The sequence below is a fragment of the Equus caballus genome, chromosome 9 (assembly GCF_041296265.1).
Source record: "Equus caballus isolate H_3958 breed thoroughbred chromosome 9, TB-T2T, whole genome shotgun sequence".
Classification (NCBI taxonomy): Eukaryota; Metazoa; Chordata; class Mammalia; order Perissodactyla; family Equidae; genus Equus; species Equus caballus.
Genome location: NC_091692.1, coordinates 19029539 through 19047798, shown reverse-complemented (window position 1 = coordinate 19047798; position 18260 = coordinate 19029539). Strand labels below are relative to the sequence as shown.

At 43.6% G+C, this 18260-nt stretch overlaps 1 protein-coding gene, 1 long non-coding RNA gene and 3 other non-coding genes across 9 annotated transcripts in view; 3 read left to right on the top strand and 2 right to left on the bottom strand.

Annotated features, from left to right (window-relative positions):
• Window positions 1–1180: 1180 nt before the first annotated feature.
• Window positions 1181–6526, bottom strand: LOC138915516 (uncharacterized). Its single transcript, XR_011421568.1, has 2 exons — window positions 3726–6526; window positions 1181–3079 (listed from the first exon to the last, which is right to left on the bottom strand). It is a non-coding gene; the product is annotated as an uncharacterized lncRNA (long non-coding RNA).
• Window positions 4138–4210, bottom strand: TRNAR-ACG (transfer RNA arginine (anticodon ACG)). The gene has a single exon. It is a non-coding gene; the product is annotated as a tRNA-Arg (tRNA).
• Window positions 5124–5212, top strand: TRNAY-GUA (transfer RNA tyrosine (anticodon GUA)). The gene is given in 2 exon segments: window positions 5124–5160; window positions 5177–5212. It is a non-coding gene; the product is annotated as a tRNA-Tyr (tRNA).
• TRNAA-AGC (transfer RNA alanine (anticodon AGC)) lies at window positions 5346–5418 on the top strand. The gene has a single exon. It is a non-coding gene; the product is annotated as a tRNA-Ala (tRNA).
• Window positions 6527–13329: 6803 nt separating the features above from the next.
• The window catches only part of TRIM55 (tripartite motif containing 55), a 45241-nt gene continuing 40310 nt past the window's right edge, over window positions 13330–18260 (top strand). For all 5 annotated transcript variants that reach the window (XM_023648523.2, XM_023648522.2, XM_014727991.3 and 2 more), the window contains exons 1-2: window positions 13330–13681; window positions 14229–14401. In XM_023648523.2, the coding sequence (XP_023504291.1) occupies window positions 13514–13681; window positions 14229–14401 (341 nt within the window). In that variant the 5' untranslated portion in view covers window positions 13330–13513. The remainder of the gene's footprint in view (window positions 13682–14228; window positions 14402–18260) is intronic.

The following is an 18260-nucleotide window of genomic DNA, read 5'->3' as shown; positions in this document are numbered from 1 at the left end:
GTTTGCTTTTTGAGAAAAGTGACATGCCTTTATCATCTCTCTAAGGTCTCCCTAGTCCGCAGTCACATGACCATTGTGAAAGAATGCTCTTCCTTCTTCAAAGATCATCTCCCAGAGCCCTCTGACTTTTTTTGCTTTTTCCTAATTTCTCCTGATTGCTTTCTTGGCTTGTTGCATCACTATCAACCTGGGATTTATTTTGAGCTCCTGGGTTGGTTCCCTTTTTTCATAAATCCTAGGTATTCCTTTCTTGGATTCTTGTTTTGTTGAAGTACATCCATGCCAGACACGAGACTTGCTGCTAGATTGCCTTTCAAGAAAGGACTCACTGCCCAGCTGCAAGGAGGATGGTTAACTGAGAGCCTCCAGGTATTAACTCCTTCAGGGTCCACCTCAAATTTCCTGCCAAGGTTATCAGCCTCTGGCCAATGACTGAGCAAGGGGGTTGTATGAGGGCCTAGCCATTTCTGCCCAACTCAGGACTCCTCTAAAGAGAAATCTTTGCTCTGCAGCTACCCCTACCAAGGGGGCTGGCTGAGACTCTGTCAGGTCTGCATCACTATGTAATTGCTACCCCTACCCAATCCTGTGTCCTACCCTTTTCCATTCACAGATGTTGCTCTCCAGAAAAATTTTGTACTCTCATTTTGTGTCAGCTTCTGCTTCCTGGAGAATTCAATCAGTATAACATCCTCAAGTAATGTTTATTTTTTATGTTTCAGAAAGGAATTATGGAATTTAAACTTTATGAGACCTTGCAAGCATGGACTACCTGTTTGTCCTCACATGTGATTGCTGCTTTGATTGGTTATACAATTCTATGTTCAAAATTATTTCCCCAAAGAACTTTGAAGGTCTTGCTCTGTCTTCTAGCATTGCTAGAATCCAGTATTGCTGATGAGATTCTCATTCCTATGCAGCCAGCCTGTTTTTTGTTTGTTTCTTTTTGTCCCCATCACTGAAAGCTCTTAGGGTTTTATCTTCATCTCCAATGCTTTTAAATTTCACTAGGCCATGTCCAGGCCTGATTGTTTTTCATTCATCCTACTTGGATGGCCCTGTTGATCTGATGACTAATGTCTTTCTTCCATTCCTTTCCCTGTATTATCTCTGCTTTCTTTTTCTGGAACTCTGACTAGATAGCCATTGTGTCTTCTGGGTCTGTTCTCCATGCTTTTACTTTTATATTTTCTGCTCTCTATATTCTGGTATTCTGGGAGGTATTTTCCATTCTTTCTTCTACACATGCAAATTTCATCTTTAGCCATGACCAATATGTTAGTTTTCAACTTAGCAATCACACTTTAAGTTTTCAAGAAGTTAATTATTCTTTCATTGCTCCTTTTCCTATCACCTTGTTCTAGTTTTTATTGCTACAATAGCCTCTTGGATGTCTCTGAGGATATTAGTTAGCATTTTAAAAAAGTAGTTCTTTACTATTCCTTGCATTATCTGTTTCCTCCTTGGTCAGTTATTTTGTTTGCTCATCTTGGACTTTAAACTGTTTTGCTGTTTCCACTCAAATGTCTGGTGGACATTTGTTCATATTTATGAACAATGGATTACACTGATCTGTATCTGTAAAATGGCTGGGTCCTGGGGACAAGCAGGTGTTTTCATTAATAGTGCACGAGAGGAACAAGCCATGCTGGCCCAAGATGCCCCAACCAGCCAATTCAAGGAAAGTCTCACCCTGAGAGTGGGGTGGGGTGACCTTTCTTTCTCAACATGTCTGTTATTATTAGGCTCTACTCTGCCTCCCTCCCTAGGCCTACACTCCCCAGGCTCATCTACTCTGCTTAAGCAGTTCTCCAAGCAGCTCCAACTGGTGACAAATGCAGCAGCAGCAGCACAATGCTGTGTGTCTCTGACCTTCGCGCTGCTGCCTCTGTGCCTAGAAGCTCTCGGGAGCTCCACAGGGAGAATAGTTCTGTCTTTGCTAGCTTCTATAATGTGTAGTCTTAGCTGTGGTTTTCTCCATTCTGGGCTATGTGTCCATACAATCCCGTTTGCTTTCTACATCCCAGAGATTATTTAAAATCTCAAGTTTGCTGACTGTACCTATTGTTCTTTTCCATGCTGCAATACGCTTTTTTTCTTTTTGTATATCTTTATTATTTTTTCATTAGGATCCTAGGAAGGAGGGGATGCAATCCTATCTGCCCAACCATATGGCTAGAGGTGAGCCAGCCCTGCTGGCTGCATGTAATCCCTACCCCTGGACATTTTGGGGGTCAGGGGTGAGCATCTGAGGCCAGAACAATGAAGAGTTTTGCAGTCAGGATTGAGAAAGAAAAGTGAGTCTCTGGTTGATCGATGTCCTCGTTTGTTCAGGCTGCTATAACAAAATACCACAGACTGGGTGCCTTATAAACAAGAGAAATTTATTTCTCACAGTTCTGGAGGCTGGAAGTCCAAGACGCAGGTGCCAGCACCATCAGGTTTGGTGAAGCCTCTCTTCTGTGTTGCAGACTGGTAAATTCTCACTAGGTCCTCATGTGATGGAAGAGAGGAGGGATCTCTCAGAGGCCTTTTTGATAAGGGCATTAATCCCATTGTAAGGGCTCAACCCTCATGACCCTATCACCTCCCACATACCCCACTTCCCAATACACCACCTTGGCCATTAGATTTCAACATATGAATTTTGTGAGACACAAACATTCAACCTACAGCAACAGTCTGTGAGGGATAAAGGTCAGGAATGACTGGGGGAGTGGGCAGCACCATGTTTCCAACCCTGCACTAGAGAAGGAGAGGAGCCAAAAGGCACTGAGAGAAAAGCCATAAGGAGGCCCAGCGACATCCTGTCCCTGGTTTTCCTGGGACATCCCTACTTCACTATAATAAATGTCTGTCTTGGTTACACTAGCTCTATGTGAATTTCTGCCACAAGTACGGGAGCCAGAAATCAGGCACCATCTCGGCCCTCTTGGGACGTGTTACTCTGGTCCGGCTGGCTGTTGGGGAAGACAGCACCTCAAGAAGGGGATACACCAAGGGGCCAGAGCCTCCGCCACAGCGCAGGGACGGCCGTGACAGCGACCTCCGCAGACAGGAAACACCTCACTTGCCAACTCTGTAAAATGGGGAGAAGGCACGAATAAGATGGAGGCTCTTTCCTCTTAGTCCAACTTACAAGGTTCTGCCCACAAACTTGGGGGAAAAGATGCAACATATCTCCCCAACGTCCCACAAAAGTACTATTTTTTTTTTTAACTCTCAGATATCAGCTCGTTATGTGCGAAAAATACCAAAATGTTTACCAGGAAACAAAAATAAAACCCACCATCATTTTGTTCAAATAGTCTGTGCTTGCGCGCTCCCAAACTTTTAGCTTCTTTTAACCATATTTGTGTAGGCTTAAGAAAACAGTTTTCCCACTTAAAAACTAGCCCTTTTCCCTAACTTCACATTTTCTCTTCCTTAACTTCTCTCCTTCCAAGCTTCACATTTTATTAAAGCTTTTACTTTTGAGAACTGCTGTCTTACTTGGGGAGATGCAAGAAATAATTCTAACCTCCTCTCTGCAAATAAAATTATAACTTCAAAAGAAAAACTCCGCTTGCTCAAACCAACACTGTGCCCTTTTGGTTAAAAGACCTTGAGGGGAGAAGCGAAGTCATCAGATAGTTTTTACGCCGTGCTTACAACCGAGGGGCTCAACGCCTTCGTTAAAACGCAACGTCAAACAGGAACTGGATCGAAAAGACATCGTTAATAACCTGCATTGTTTCCCTCTGCGTCGCGCAGGATGGGGGAGCGGTTTCTTCAGTGACTTAGGGACGGTAACGTTTTTCAAGCATCTTACAAGAGCCGACGGACCGAGCGGCGGGAGCAGCGGCCCCGCGTCGTCGCCGGCCTCGTGCGGGGAGGACGGGCCTCCTCCCCGGAGCCCGCGAGCTCGGCCCGCGCCGCCTCCGCCCTCGGCCCGCAGCGCCCTGGAGGGGGCCGGCCCGGCGTCCCGCCCGCGCCCGCGGACCTCGCGATGTCTCGGAAGTCTGACGGGCTGCCTTGGACACGACGCGCGACGGTCTCCGAGCTCAAGGCGCAGGGAGTTTCGCTTGGCCCTCGCGGTTGGGAGGTCACAGAGCGAGGAGTAATCTCTGGTTTTAAAAACTAAGGTGACAAAAATCCCGAGCCAGGCAGGAGTCGAACCTACAATCTTCTGATCCGTAGTCAGACGCGTTATCCATTGCGCCACTGGCCCCTCACACCAGGAGGAATTGAGGGGATACATAGAGTACAAAGTGCTAAGGCCACTGCTGACGGCCAACCCCGACGCTGGGTAGTCAAGGAAAAGTGCGACAGGCATGTGGAGGCAGCGTCGGAGTCCCCGAGTCTTGGCACCAAAGGCCCTGGACGCACGAGTCGGAAGCCCTTTCCCGGGCCAGTCAGGATCCCGGGAGCCAGAGACGGCTGTCTTTCTGCGCACGCGTAAAGCAACACAGAGCCGGGTACTCCCCACGCATGCTCAGTTCGACCTCTGGCTCACGGTTGGGCGCGCTCTGCTTTTTATGAATTGAATCACAGAAGACGGGAAAGTCGCCTGCCCGTCCCTTCGATAGCTCAGCTGGTAGAGCGGAGGACTGTAGTTGATACTCTGACGAAAGACATCCTTAGGTCGCTGGTTCGATTCCGGCTCGAAGGAGACACGCTTGGCTTTTTTCTCCCTGCTTCCTATGATTTACAGTCCTTTCCTCGGGTACCCTTCGCTAATACACATTATGTTCCGAAAAACAGCTGGAAATTCTTGCCCTCTCGCTCCTGTTTCAGCCTACGCCAGCTTCCCCCGTGTGAAGTGTTTTGCGAATCCCGGAAGCGGGGACGTGCCGTCCAAGTTCAAGCGCCGCCGTCAGTCTGCGCTCGGCGGGAGGACGCGGGGTCACGGCCTCCTGCTTGTTCTCACACAAAGAAAGCTAATGCGGCTCCCCGGGGCCAGGCCCGGGCAGGGTGGGCGACGCCGTGCTCGCTCCGGCCGTCGTGAGGAGGTGGAAGGTCCGCGAGGAGGCTCTTGTGCTCCAGGAACCTGGGACTTACGGAGGGAACGCGGTAGAAAGCGCACGGAGCCTATAAAATGACTAGAACTGATGGCGAGGCGTCGGCGCGCTCTGCCTCCGCTCCCTTCGATAGCTCAGCTGGTAGAGCGGAGGACTGTAGGCGTGCACCTGCGGCCATCCTTAGGTCGCTGGTTCGATTCCGGCTCGAAGGAGAGACGCACACGTTTTGTTACTTTGCCTTCAGCCATGAGGCAAGATCAAGAATGTAGTCAAAAATGTTTATCTTCGCTTCCAAATCCTCTGACCTCTCTCTAGAGGAAGAGATAACCAGCCGTGCCCAGCGGTGGGGGATTAGCTCAAATGGTAGAGCGCTCGCTTAGCATGCGAGAGGTAGCGGGATCGATGCCCGCATCCTCCAGCCTTTTTCTCTCCTTGCCTGTGGTGGCTTTTCTTTTGCTTCTCATTCCGCTCGAACAAGAGCAGAAAGTCAGTCCTCTGGCAAGAGATGGGTACGGCGAGCTTGAGGTTACTGCTCTGGAAAACTTCCCAGACAAGGGACAATGGGTGCTGGCAAAGTTTATTTTTCTAATTTTAAAATTTTAGACCCATTCACTTTGGGAAGTTCACGAAATGGGTTCTTTTGCTCTCCAAAAATGGCGACAGATTGCAGTCACACCTGTTGCCACTCTGACTCCTTTGTGATTGGTGATTAATAGCTGCACTGCCAGGGACTCAGCTGAGTCAAACTACCCATAATTAAGGGGAACTGACAGATGGGAAAACAAAACAAAAAACAGAGAACTTGGAAAAGGAGTTAAAGGCTACTTTAGATTTATGTTGAGCCTAGGAAGCGAGGACTATTCCACTGCACCTCCACTGCGGACAGTGGGGTTCCCGGCTCTGGACAGATCCTACGTGGACAGGATAAAGTCAGGGGAACCTGAGGAGAGGTGAGGAAGTGGAGAAAGGCCCTAGACACAGAGGCTTGCTGTTGGAGGAGGGTTTTAATGTGTTTTCCTCCTGGGAAATAACCATGGAGAGTTAACTGGAGACCACCACTGAAAGGGAATTAATTGGAGAAAAAAGTTCAATCCAGAAAAGTTCTATCTAGAGCTGCCCTTGAGTGTAGTCTATTTTGTTAAAGACAAGACAAAAACAAAACAGACATGCATACACTCACTGAAAGATTCAGAAATTGAGTAGAACACACACAAAGGCTTTTCTGGTAATAAATTCTCCCTATCCTAATTTTCTAGAATATAGCCCTATAAAAGCTATTGAAACCATACTGCAGTTCTCAACACAAAGCATAAATCTTCTAGACAAAGGCAGAGATACTACCTTTTCTGAGGATTACAATTAATAAATGTCAGTTCTTTTATCCCATGTCCCTTTTAGGGTTCTAGGCAACCTGTACGTTTTTGTTACCAATGTGTAAAACTAGCTGTGTTTCATTGGTATAGCTTTCATTTTCTAGGGCAGTCTCCATTTTTATCTCATTTTATTCTTTTCAATAAAATCTTTTAATTGAACGTATAGTGATTCACAAAATATATCATCATTTTTGTAAAAACAAATTTACAAAGTAGGAAAAAAAGTCCTTTGATCAGGTGATATGTTCCAGTTTCCGTTTGGGATTATGGGTGTTCTAGCTGGCTGACTAGAAGAGCTGGCAGTGAAACTCTAAATGACTAAAAGAACAAGAAATAGGTAATGAGTTGAAGGAATAGGAAGGAAAGCACCCAAAAACCAGGTAGAGGACAATGTTTGGGGCAGGTGAGCTGGACGAGAACTCAAACAACATCTCAGGATCAGCAGCTCAGGTGTGGAATGGAATTCATACAAAAAGTCTAAAGGTATAAGCTGAGTGGCCCTATTGCTTAGTGGTTAGTCATGTGGACTTTGAAACCTGGTGGCCTTTCCTGTCTTTGCTGTTCTCTAGCTGGGTGACCTTGGGCAAGTAACATTCTGGTTCTTCAGTTGGCTTCAGTGGTGAATTCTACCAACATTTAAGGAAGAAATAATCCCAATTATACACAAACTTCCAGAAAATTGATGAAGAGGGAATACTGTCCAACTTATTCTGTGAAGCCAGCATTACCCTGATCCTAAAACCAGACAAAGACATTTTAAGAAAGCTACAGACAAATATCCTTCATGAACATCGATGCAAAAATTTTTAACAAAATTTTAGCCAAGTCTAGTAATATATAAAAAGGAAAATACATCATGACCAAGTGGGATTTAGTCCAAGAATATAAAACTGGTTCAACATTCAAAAGTCAATGTAATTCATAATAGTAAACAGACTAAAAAATAAAAACCACAGGATCATTTCAGTAGATTTAGAAAAAGCGTTTGACAAAATTTAATATCCATTCCTCGTTTTCAAAACTGTCAGCAAACTTGGGAGGGAAGGGAACTTCTTCAACCTGATAAAGGGCATCAATGAAAAACACACAGCTAGCATTATATTTAGTATGAATGCTTTCCTCCTAAGATCAGGATCAAAGCAAGGATGTCCATTCTGGGGTTTCTAGCCAGGGCAATAAGGCAAGAAAAATGAAGTAAAGACCTCCAGGTTGGAAAGGAAGAAATAAAGCTATCTCTATTCACAGATATCTCATTTTTAAAAATATTGATTACATATTGAAATGATAATAGTTATGTGTTTGGGAGTTAAATAAAATATATTAATAAAATTAATTTCATTTGTTTCTGTTTTTTAATGTGGCTCCTAAAATTTTTAAATCATATGTATAGCTCATCCAGATAATGTCAGGCCCAGGGACCACAGCGAGGATTAATGTCTTTATCCTATGGGTAATATGACCATGAGTTGGATTTAAATAGGGAGTGACACATGAGAAATAGATTGCAGAAGGCAAGAGTCAATTCAGAGAAATCATTGAGGAGGCTGGGGTGGAAGGGAAGAGGAGGGGATGGTAGATATTAAGTGTGGAGTCAAGGAGGCCTTGGAGCCAAGGTAAGGAGTTCAGACATGGCCATTGGGAAAGTCTTAGGCTAAAGTATTTGCTACTTGTTGGGAACGTCACTGTTTATTTCTGGTATATGAATCATGCCAAGAAATGTTGAGAGGAAACTACAATATGTTAGTTTTCTAACATTTCCTCAGAGATGTTTATGATGAAGTAAAATTTATAAACAACAGATTTGGAGGAGTAATTATCAAGGGGAAAAAAAAGCTTTCAGCCAGAAGTTTGCAAACTATCTAATGAAAGAAATGCCACAGTGTTAGCTTCTGTTAAGTACTTTTCAAGTTAGTTCATTTCTTTTTTATTTTAGATTTTGTAAAATGTTTCTTTTCATTAAAACTTTTAAAATCATGTATTCAAACTGCCTATTGCCAGATAGGCAGCTAAATTGAAAAGATTGTCATTGTAGACAGGAACAAAATGTTAAGTATTTTGTAGATGTCATGAGTTGAGTCTTTGGTGTAAGAAGATTGCAGGAATCCTTTTACTGGAAAGAGAGTTCTGGATTGTATTTTTTTCAAGTATATATATTTTTTCAACTATATTTTTTATCTGAGACAAATTCTTAAGCCAAATAATGGTTAGAAAGTGCTTTTTTGGATCACACTCTGAGCTCCAGGATACCAAAAGAAATAACATTATACTCTATATATGTCTCCTGTGGTTAGATGGCAGCACTGATCAACAGAGGCCAGCACTCAGAAAACCAGTTCATCTAAATCCCAAATGAAGTGCTGCTTTTCTCCACAGGTCACCTAGGGTGCTCTCACTAATCAAGGGAGAGAGGGAAGGAGGGAGGGAGGGATGGATGGATGGATATTGCACAAAAGAATTAACCTCATTGTCTTAGTTTAAGAGGACCTGGTCTGCACAATGTTAAGCATTGGCCTTTAGTTTGCCATAGGACTAAAGTGATTTGAAGGAGATTTAACCGGTGCTAGAGTTGACCTGAAGTTTCAGTCCACTCATGCCCTAGTGTTCCAGTCTAACTAAACCCCCATTTCAGCAATCCCCAGTTCTCTCCCTCCGTATCCACATCATCTGGTGTTCTCTCCCTGTTTTAAAGATTTAGTCAGCCACCAACTTTCTCAAGAAAAAGAACAAGAAGGGGACAAGAAGGAAGAATTCTCCTTCCTTCTACTCTAGTTTGATCCAGAAGCAAGATCAGCCTTTTAGTTCCTCTTGTCTTCTCTTCCATCAAAGCTAAACTTTATCTGCCTTACTGCTTTGCCTCAAACTGTATCTACTTTTTACTCCCCTCTAGCTCCACCGTCCATCTGACCATAAGTCTTCTGTTTTGTTTGATGAATGACTAGCTAGTTGCTTGAGCTAAACCTGGATTATTTTCAAGTACCTGGATTTGCAATTACCTGTGCTGAAGAGACAGAGAGATCATCTGTAAGTGAAATGCCAAGGACATTCTGGAATCCTCAGGAAGGGCAGCACTCCTAAGACTGATCCCCTGGGACTTTCTAATGCCTCCTGTTCCCAGAATGCTCTGTCTTGCTTTGCAAGTTTGAATGAAGAGTTGATGTTGCTTTTCTAACTACTCTAGGGTGAGAGGAGTTTCTTATTACCCTAACCAGGAAGTACAAATCCACCAAAAGAGGGGGACCCAGTTCGTGTTGGAGAATCCTTCATATACATTCCAATTTTCCCCCAAGATTTTTTAATATCTCATGTTCTAGGGCTGGTGTCCAATATGATAATCACTAGCCACATATAGTTATTTAAATTTAAATTAAATAAAATTAAAAATTCATATCCTGAGTTGCACAATACCACGTTACAAGTACTCGATAGTTACCCATGGCTAGAGGTTGGACAGCACAGATATAGAACACTACATCATTGCAAAATTCTAATGGACAGTGTGCTGTAGAGCATGGGTGTGGCATAGCGTAGTGGATGAGGTCGCGGGCTCTGTAGTCAAAAGATATGTCTTGGAATCTGCTTCACGACTAGCAGCCGTATGACACTGGGCAACTACTTAACTTCACTGAGCCACAGTTGGCTCAGTGGAGATGATAAAACTTAGAGAACTATTCTAAGAAGTGATTGGTACTCTGTACATATTTATTATGTTTGTTGTGGTGTTATAGTACTAAAAGTAACAGATTGTAGAACCTCGTTTTCTCCCTTCCTGAGATAAAGAACACACTGATATCTACATTTCGCTCCTATGCCCTGGTCCGTGAAGTCTGAGTCCTTTTGGCCTGGTAGCTAGAGGTTGAAAGAGGTCAAAAGCCTTCTCTTTCTATTGTCACCCCTCAGTGCCAAAGCCACTGTTGGGCATATACTCAGGTTCTTAGGGACTCATCTTGCTTCCTCTGACTTATCTGGGAGATTGGGAAACTGCTGGACGAGGTGAGAACAGCGGTGGTTTAGCTTCAGCTTCCCAATGTATCTAAACATACTCCTGCTCCAGTCTGGTGGGACTCAAGAATGAGAGGCAATCGGGGATTCCAACTAAGGCAGTGCCCTGTGTAATTCCCCCAGATTGGTTTCAACCCCCTGTCCTAGTGTGTGGTGGGGTGAGGGGAGGAGATAAGGAGGAAGTCGTGCACCACTCCTGTATAGTCCAGGATGCCTTCTGGAGACTAAGCTAGTTTTGATGTCTCTGTGGAGGCCCAGGTCCACTCCAAATCCCAGAGCCTTAAAACTGACTTCCATTCTGATTCAGTTCCAGAATTTTCCCTATCTCTGTGAATGAGTTGGGAGCAGACTAAAATTTTTTGTTTCCTCCCTAGAGCAGAGTGCTACTCCCATGTCCCACTCCCAACTCACATGCCCACCCCATTGCTTACTGGTCTCTGAGAGTGGGGAGGAGCGAGGATTGGAGAAAAGACGTTGAGGAGGGGAAGGTGATTATTATCTGTTGACTTGGCTCATATTCCTATGGGATTCTTGCTATTTTCCTGTGTAGTTTCCAGGGGCAGTTCTAAGAAAACGTGAAAGGCGGAGAGCAAGAAGGAGCAGAGAGTAAAAAAGAGGAGAGGATAGGGATCAACTCTATATCAAATAATTGAATTTGGGACTCTCAATGTCAAAATTAATACTGTTTCAGAGTGTTTTTTTCTACAAATACTGCTAAGTTAGGGTATGAACCCCACTCACTTATAGATAAAAGAACTGAAATCCAGCTAGGTGAGGTCACTTTCCCAAGATCACAAAGCAGGGTGGACCTAGGAGCTGGAGAGGCCGGTCTCCTGAGTCACTGTGCAGCCTCTCACTGTATCATCGGTGGTTGCTCCGACTCAGAGCGTCTGAGTCACCTCTGTGGATTCTACTTTCGTCACCAGCCCAGAGTCCATTTCCTCCTTTCCTTCCCCACTGCCATCTGCCTGTGCCAAGGCGTCATAACCTCTAACCTAGGCTGTTGGTAATAACCTCTCATCTGGTCTTTGGCCAGGTCATGTTCACTCTCATTTATCCCAACCACTGCTGCCCGATTTATCTATCCAACGCACAGCTCTCGTGGAAACGTTTCTCTGTGAGAAACTTTTAACGACTTCCTGTTGCCTAATTTATTAAGTGTTAAAAACAGTATTCATGGCCTGCCAGTGTGCCAGCAGCATGCTCTGCACTCCAGCCCAAAGCACCATTCGCTCTGAGCACTCCTGTGCCCCACTGTCACTGCTTCTGTTGTCATTCCTTTCAGTATCTATTTAGCAACTACAGTGAAGAAGGGAATTGGTGAATTTTTTTAAATGAGTTAATTCAGTTCACCTAGCCTAGGCAGTTAACTTATAATTAGTTAATGGAGTTTATTAGATTCTCAATAAGCTCTCAGTGCATGCAACACTAAGACCACACATAACCAATCACACCAACCCACTCCTTACTGGTAATTAAGTGCACACTGGGGATATATTAACCAAATGTATTCATTGTTTGAGATTTTTAAAATCAAGGAGAAATGAAGCTGCAAATTCCTCACATAAAAAATAGACATGTATTTCCTTTTCATTTTTGACCTGATTTTAAATTTTTTGATGAAATATATATTGATGAAACAGTTGTTTCACAAAATCCTGGAAAATGTCAGAATTGATATTTGTAACTCAAGAGCAGACCAAGAATATCAGAAATGACCAGGGAAAGTAGCATTTAAAAAACTAGCTTGGAGGAAGAAGCAAATACAAATGGATATAGGTATTTCAGACTAGCTAGAACCCAGGTACGGAAGCAGGCCCTGGTGGTCGAATGGTTAAGATTCAGTGCTCTCACTGCTACAGCCAGGTTCCTTTCCCGGTGAGAGAACCACACCACCTGGCTGCCTATGCCAGCAGTATTTCAAATACCAGCAGGGTCACCCATGGTGGACAGGTTTCAGCGGAGCTTCCAGACTAGACAGACTAGGAAGGACGTGGCCACCCACATCTGAAAAAATTGGCCATGAAAACCCTATGAGTAGCGTTGTCTGATAAAAACAGGGTCACTAGGAGTCAGAAGCAACTGTACAGCCAGCAGGACTCCATTTTCACCTCAGTTGGCAGCGGCACTGATCTGTTGTTAGTCCCCCGCCATATGACAAAATGAAATAATAGATCGGCTACCCCATGTGCCAGTTACTACTCCATTACTGGTTATCATTGCACACTAAATTTTAAAGATTATCAAATTTCCTTTGTGTTTTAGGATACGTAGGGGTGATGGTAGGGTACAGGAAGAAAGAGGGTTAGGGAGGAGGGAGAGCAATGTGGAAGAGAAAAGAGCATACTAGAGTTTTAGTACACAACTTTTTCAAAAATTGGATCATCAACTAGTGTTTGGAATTTTTTTTTTAATTTTGTGGACACTTTTATGGTAAAAAGATTTGAATTCACTTTTTAAATTAGAATTTTTCCCAGACCACAACCCTGGCAAAGATGAAGTATTTCACATTATGCAAGTCTCTTTAGACAATTGTCCTCGTGAAGCCAGGATAATGATTTTCAAGACCTGTTTTATTTGTTTTCACCTAAGACAATGTGATCATGCTACTTTGGGCGAGATGTTCCCTAAACTCTCAAGACAGAAACGGCATTCCTCACACAGTTAGACTGTTGTGCTGCGTCCTCCCCCGTCCTGCAGAAACCCGTCACCACGTTCTTACTGAGTGCTCACGGAGGGGCTGGCTCAGTGACTAGGCATGCACGTTTGCACTTGTTGTTGACAACTGTCAGCTTCAACCTCCTCTCACAGCCCCATCTAAATGGGGTTTGTAATCCTCCTTCCCACCCACTCTCTTCACTCCCTGGGGCAGGAATGTTGGCTTCTGTTCTCTGTCACCTGTCAGAATCCATCCTCCTGTCACTGGCTTATATGGACAAGTCAGCCCACTCTCACGTGACCCCTGACTGCTAAAAACAGCTCCAGCACCCACTCTGAACCTGGGCCTGAAATCATGTCCTCCACCAAAAGAAACGTAAAGGACACTTGATCACACAATCCTTGGAATTATTTCCAGGAAACAGTCGCAGAAACCATTCAGAGCACCCCTTCCCTGGCAGCACACACGGGGACGGCCAGGAGATGAGCGCTTCTTTGAATTACAAGTCTTTTTCTAAAGAGCAGCAGACCATGGATAACTTGGAAAAGCAACTCATCTGTCCGATCTGCTTAGAGATGTTCACGAAACCCGTGGTCATTCTCCCCTGTCAGCACAACCTGTGTAGGAAATGTGCCAGTGATATTTTCCAGGTAGGTTTGTTTGGAATTTAGGGGGTGGAAAAGATTCCTTCCTTCCCGAATCCGATGCTTAACTTTGAAGTTAATTCCTTTAGAAAACTTTATAAGGCTGCGTTCATTTTCAAGAAAAACAAGTTTTTTTTAAATGATTTGTTTTGTGCTGTGCTCTCAGCCTCTGTCTAATTCCCAAATCTAGTTTTATTTCAATACTGGGAATCATCTTTGTTTTTAAAAAAGTAAAAACATTGAGTCTGTTTCAAAATGGTAAATGAATTACTGCCCAAGACATTGCTTGTTGGGTTTCTCGCTGGAACCTTTGGTTATGAAAATGTTGGATGGAAAAGCACTTTGTGCTGAAAATGGTAACACTGTAGTTGACTGTGGCTAAGTGCTGGCCCCCTGTTTTGGGACTGATTGCTGATAAGGCCCTAAAGGATTATTTTATGGAAAGCTTAAAGGAGAAGTTGATGTTGTTTGTGGTAACAGAGAGTGAAAACAAGCCTCAGAAAAGCTACTTGTGGCCTTACTCAATTCTTCTTTTCTTGCTTGGCAAGAACAGGCCTCTAACCCGTATTTGCCCACAAGAGGAGGCACCACTGTGGCATCAGGGGGCCGATTCCGCTGCCCGTCCTGTAGACATGAAGTGGTTTTGGACAGACATGGGATATACGGACTCCAGAGGAACCTGCTGGTGGAAAATATCATTGACATCTACAAGCAGGAGTCCACCAGGTATGGTTCGTCTTGTGCCAAACCCATCTGAAGCCGGTTTTTGCTTATTTGTTTGTTTTAGTGAGTTGCTACACTGAATACTTGTTTACCCATCATGGGCTAATTGTTTTATAGGAAAATGTTTTTCCAAGTCAGTCGTTCCCAATGGGAGTGAGAGTTGCTCATGGGAGGAGAGAAAGGAGTGGGTGCCCATGCTTTTGTATCAATTTCAGAACGAAGTAACTGATTAACACTAATCCAGTCCAGATGGTGAGAATGAAAGAGGCATGATGCTGCTCCCACTCAAGCTTTCTATTACATGTGTTGTAGACATTTCTGCCCTTCATAGGTCCTTTGCAGCTCCAGATTCTACATAGCAGAAAAATTATAGTACAAAACTTTACAGAAAATTAACAGAAATGCCATCTTCCAAAATAGTCCAGTCCCTAGTTCAGACAGTCTCACCTTAAAGTTATCTAGATGATAATAATAGAAACAAAATCCTCTAACGTAGTTAGTTGTGGTATTGTCTCTGGGAAGTTGCAAAGCAAGTCCTAGTCCTGGCCTTTAGCTACTTAAACTTTAGAGAAAAAAAAAGATGGAGTTCAGGTGATGTTTCCCTATTCTCTAGATCGTATTTACTGCACACTCTTAGCATTTGCCAGTTGACTGATATGCAGTATATACATCCATTCACACATCCTAAAAAAGGCTTCTTGCTGGTTGAATCACATTGGCTATAGAGTGCCTTTCCTAGCGACATGGTTGCAGGAGCTCATTCCTAGAAGGCATGGTGTGAAGAGCCCTTTTTCAGACGTACACATAGGCCAGGCCAGGCCACGAAGCTTGATAGCAATATTGGGAACACCCAGAAATGACCTCATTGTGATTCTTACTAGGAGTCTGTATTTACTGAACATCTGCACGGCTCTAAGAGCCTTGCATTCTTAGAAAGAAAGCTGTTCTATAAATCTAACATATAATTATTATAATCATTATGGTTATTAGTTTCTGCTTAAGAAAACTGAATTAGATAGTGCCTGGATATAGATGGATTTGGGGAGGAAGAGTCGCTGGTGACATTGCAGAGATGTGGAGCCAGCTATTGCCCTCGCTTCCAAAGTCCTCTTGAGAGGAAGGAAAGTACTGTTGTTGCTGTTGCTTCACAGATCTGATCTCAATGTATTTAATTACTTTAAAATGCAAATACACCCACTGTTTCTTAAAAGAATTAACCAGCCAATTAATAACCAAACCGTTATTAAGGGAGTTTATATAACAACAGATTCAGTGCTTAATACGGTGCCTCGCACAGAACAGTTGCTCCACAAGTGCCAGCTGATTAAGCAACACACCACAAATCTTCCACATGTTCTATTTATTGCAATAATTTTTTGTTTTGCTACTTGCCACAGTGAGAGCTTGAAACATGTGAAATAATAATAATAATTGTTAGGAAATCCAGAAAAGACGAGATGTTAAAACTAGTAGCGTGAGTAAAACTACAAGACGCATTCTGACTTTAACTATAAAGTGTGTGTGGTGCATCTGCCGAAAATAGTGCCCAGGCAAGCAAACTGTATGAAAGCAAAGACCAAATTTCCAACAATGAAGCTCACAGCTGAGTGCACTAGTGGTGTTTCTGCGATTATCAAATTCTTCTTATGCTGTTGTTTCTTGAATTTGAGACTTGCCTTTGGGACACTTTTACTTAGTAGCAAAACCACAAGTTACGCAGAGGGCTCAGGCGCATGCTTGGGCATAAACCCAATTGTTCCCTGGAGGCTGGCAGCCTTCCCAGCCCAGAACCCTGAGCCTCAGGGCACATTAGGTGACGCTGCAATAACCTTGGCCACACAGAGTGAGATGAACCCAGCTCTGGCCTGCAGTCACTGGAGTGGGGGCAGAAAGGGGAGGGGCTGGTCGACTCTGACCTCCCACAGAAAGGCTAGAGATTGTAGGTCTTGACAAAACCTGGCCTTATTATCTAGAATTCTGCATAGTTCTGAACCAGCCACAGTTTGGGGGAGAGGGTGATGAAAGAAGGAAGTAATTTCGCTAATATTAATAATGAACATAATAATAATTAACTTTGAAATTAGTAAAACTAAAATGTGCTGAGTTTGCATCAAACACTGTTCAGGGCACTTTACACATGAATCGTGTAATTCTTTAATTCTCACAACAATCCCGTGTGAGGTTGTGATTATGATTATTAATACCACCTTATTAAAAGTTTGTAATATTTTACTCAGAGTAATTCATACACATAATTTTAAACATCGAATAGTCCTAATGGCCTCTAATGAGGCCTACTGTCTTGCTCAACTCTCTCTTGCCCCCCAAGTCTCTCTTCTCAAAGTCAACCACTTTTAATTCTTTTAGCTGTCTTTCTGCTACTTATCACCCAGTGCCACAGGTATCCTACTAGTACACTCCTAGTTCTTGCCTTCTCAGTTTTAGACATTATCTTTTGACTTCACTATAGACAGTTAGGACTGTGCCCTCGTGGGGTTGGGCTTCTCCTTCTCCTTCATGTTTAGTCTCCCCTGGGTTGAATCCCTTGTTTTCTGGATCCTCTGTCCTCTCCTTTGTTGGTTTACTCTGCTGTTTTTGTGGAGCACATCCTCAAGTAATCTTCTAAAACGTGCAAACAGTCCTCTTCTTTTCAGCCTCCCCAACACTCTCACCTTTGAGTACCAGGCCTCTGCCATTCCAGAGCCTTTCCAAGGTCCCCAAGTCAGCTTGCTTCTTGTAGGCTTCTCCCCTGCAGGCACTTAGCAGAACTGAGATGCCACTCAAGTAGGTCACTTTCTTTCATCCAGATGTTCCCAGTTTCCAACATTTTGTTGGTGTCACTCATCTGCTGTCATCGTGCTCATTTTTTGTCCTTATTGATTTATACCATTTTATTTCCTTACTCTCATTTTGTGGGATTTCAATGGGAAACATAAATAAATAAATGCATGTGTTCATTCTGCCACATTGAATTAGAAGACCCTTAGCCCAATTTTTAAATATGAGTAAAAGCTGAGCCTGAAAGAGGTTAAGTAACTTACCTAAGCCCACACAGCCACCACATGGAGAAGCCAAGCTGGAATTAAGCTTTAAGATCAGTTTGACTCTAAAAGTACTGCCTGAAATGCCTTGCCAAGACCAGATGCCCACCTTTCAGGAAATGCTAGGATGGTCCCAGCAACCTCAGAGACCACGGACAGCAGGCTACAGACTCCTCGCATTGTACAGCCATTCCTGCACTGAATGGCTAGGGGCCACTGCCAGCATTTGGCATGGAGCCCTGAACCACAACTGTGAGCTCGGCCACCCTCACCTCATGAAAGTGCATTTACATCTTTATTCTATGCACCATGTTTGTCCCATGTCTGTTATTATATGTTTTAAGTTGTCTAGAGGTTTTCATTATACACTCATGTTTATAAGTGGGGGTTGCCTCTGAGCCTGTGTTCTCACCTAAAAAAGAAAAACTTAATAAGGAATATGGGAAGTAGTTCTCAGTCTGTATTGCATTATGAAAAAATAAGTAATCACAATCAAAAACTAAACATAGAGCTGTATGGCTATTACCACATTGTCAGTGTTTGCATATACCTGAGTTCTGGTCAGAGCTGTTGACATCAGACCAGTGCATGAGAAGCAGGCTACCCTCAGGTAATGCCTAAGGGAGATGAGCCACAGTAGTATCACCTGTGCCATTGTCCAATAATGTGCTCCAGACACTTGCTTGACATTTATTATGAGGTGGAGATACTGGGAGGGAAGGTTCTAGAGGTGGAGAAGCCTTTGACCAAGGAAATCGCCACTCCGAATTTCTAGATAAGCTCTGGAGGGCTTTGTCATTTATAAATGGAGCCTTTAGGAT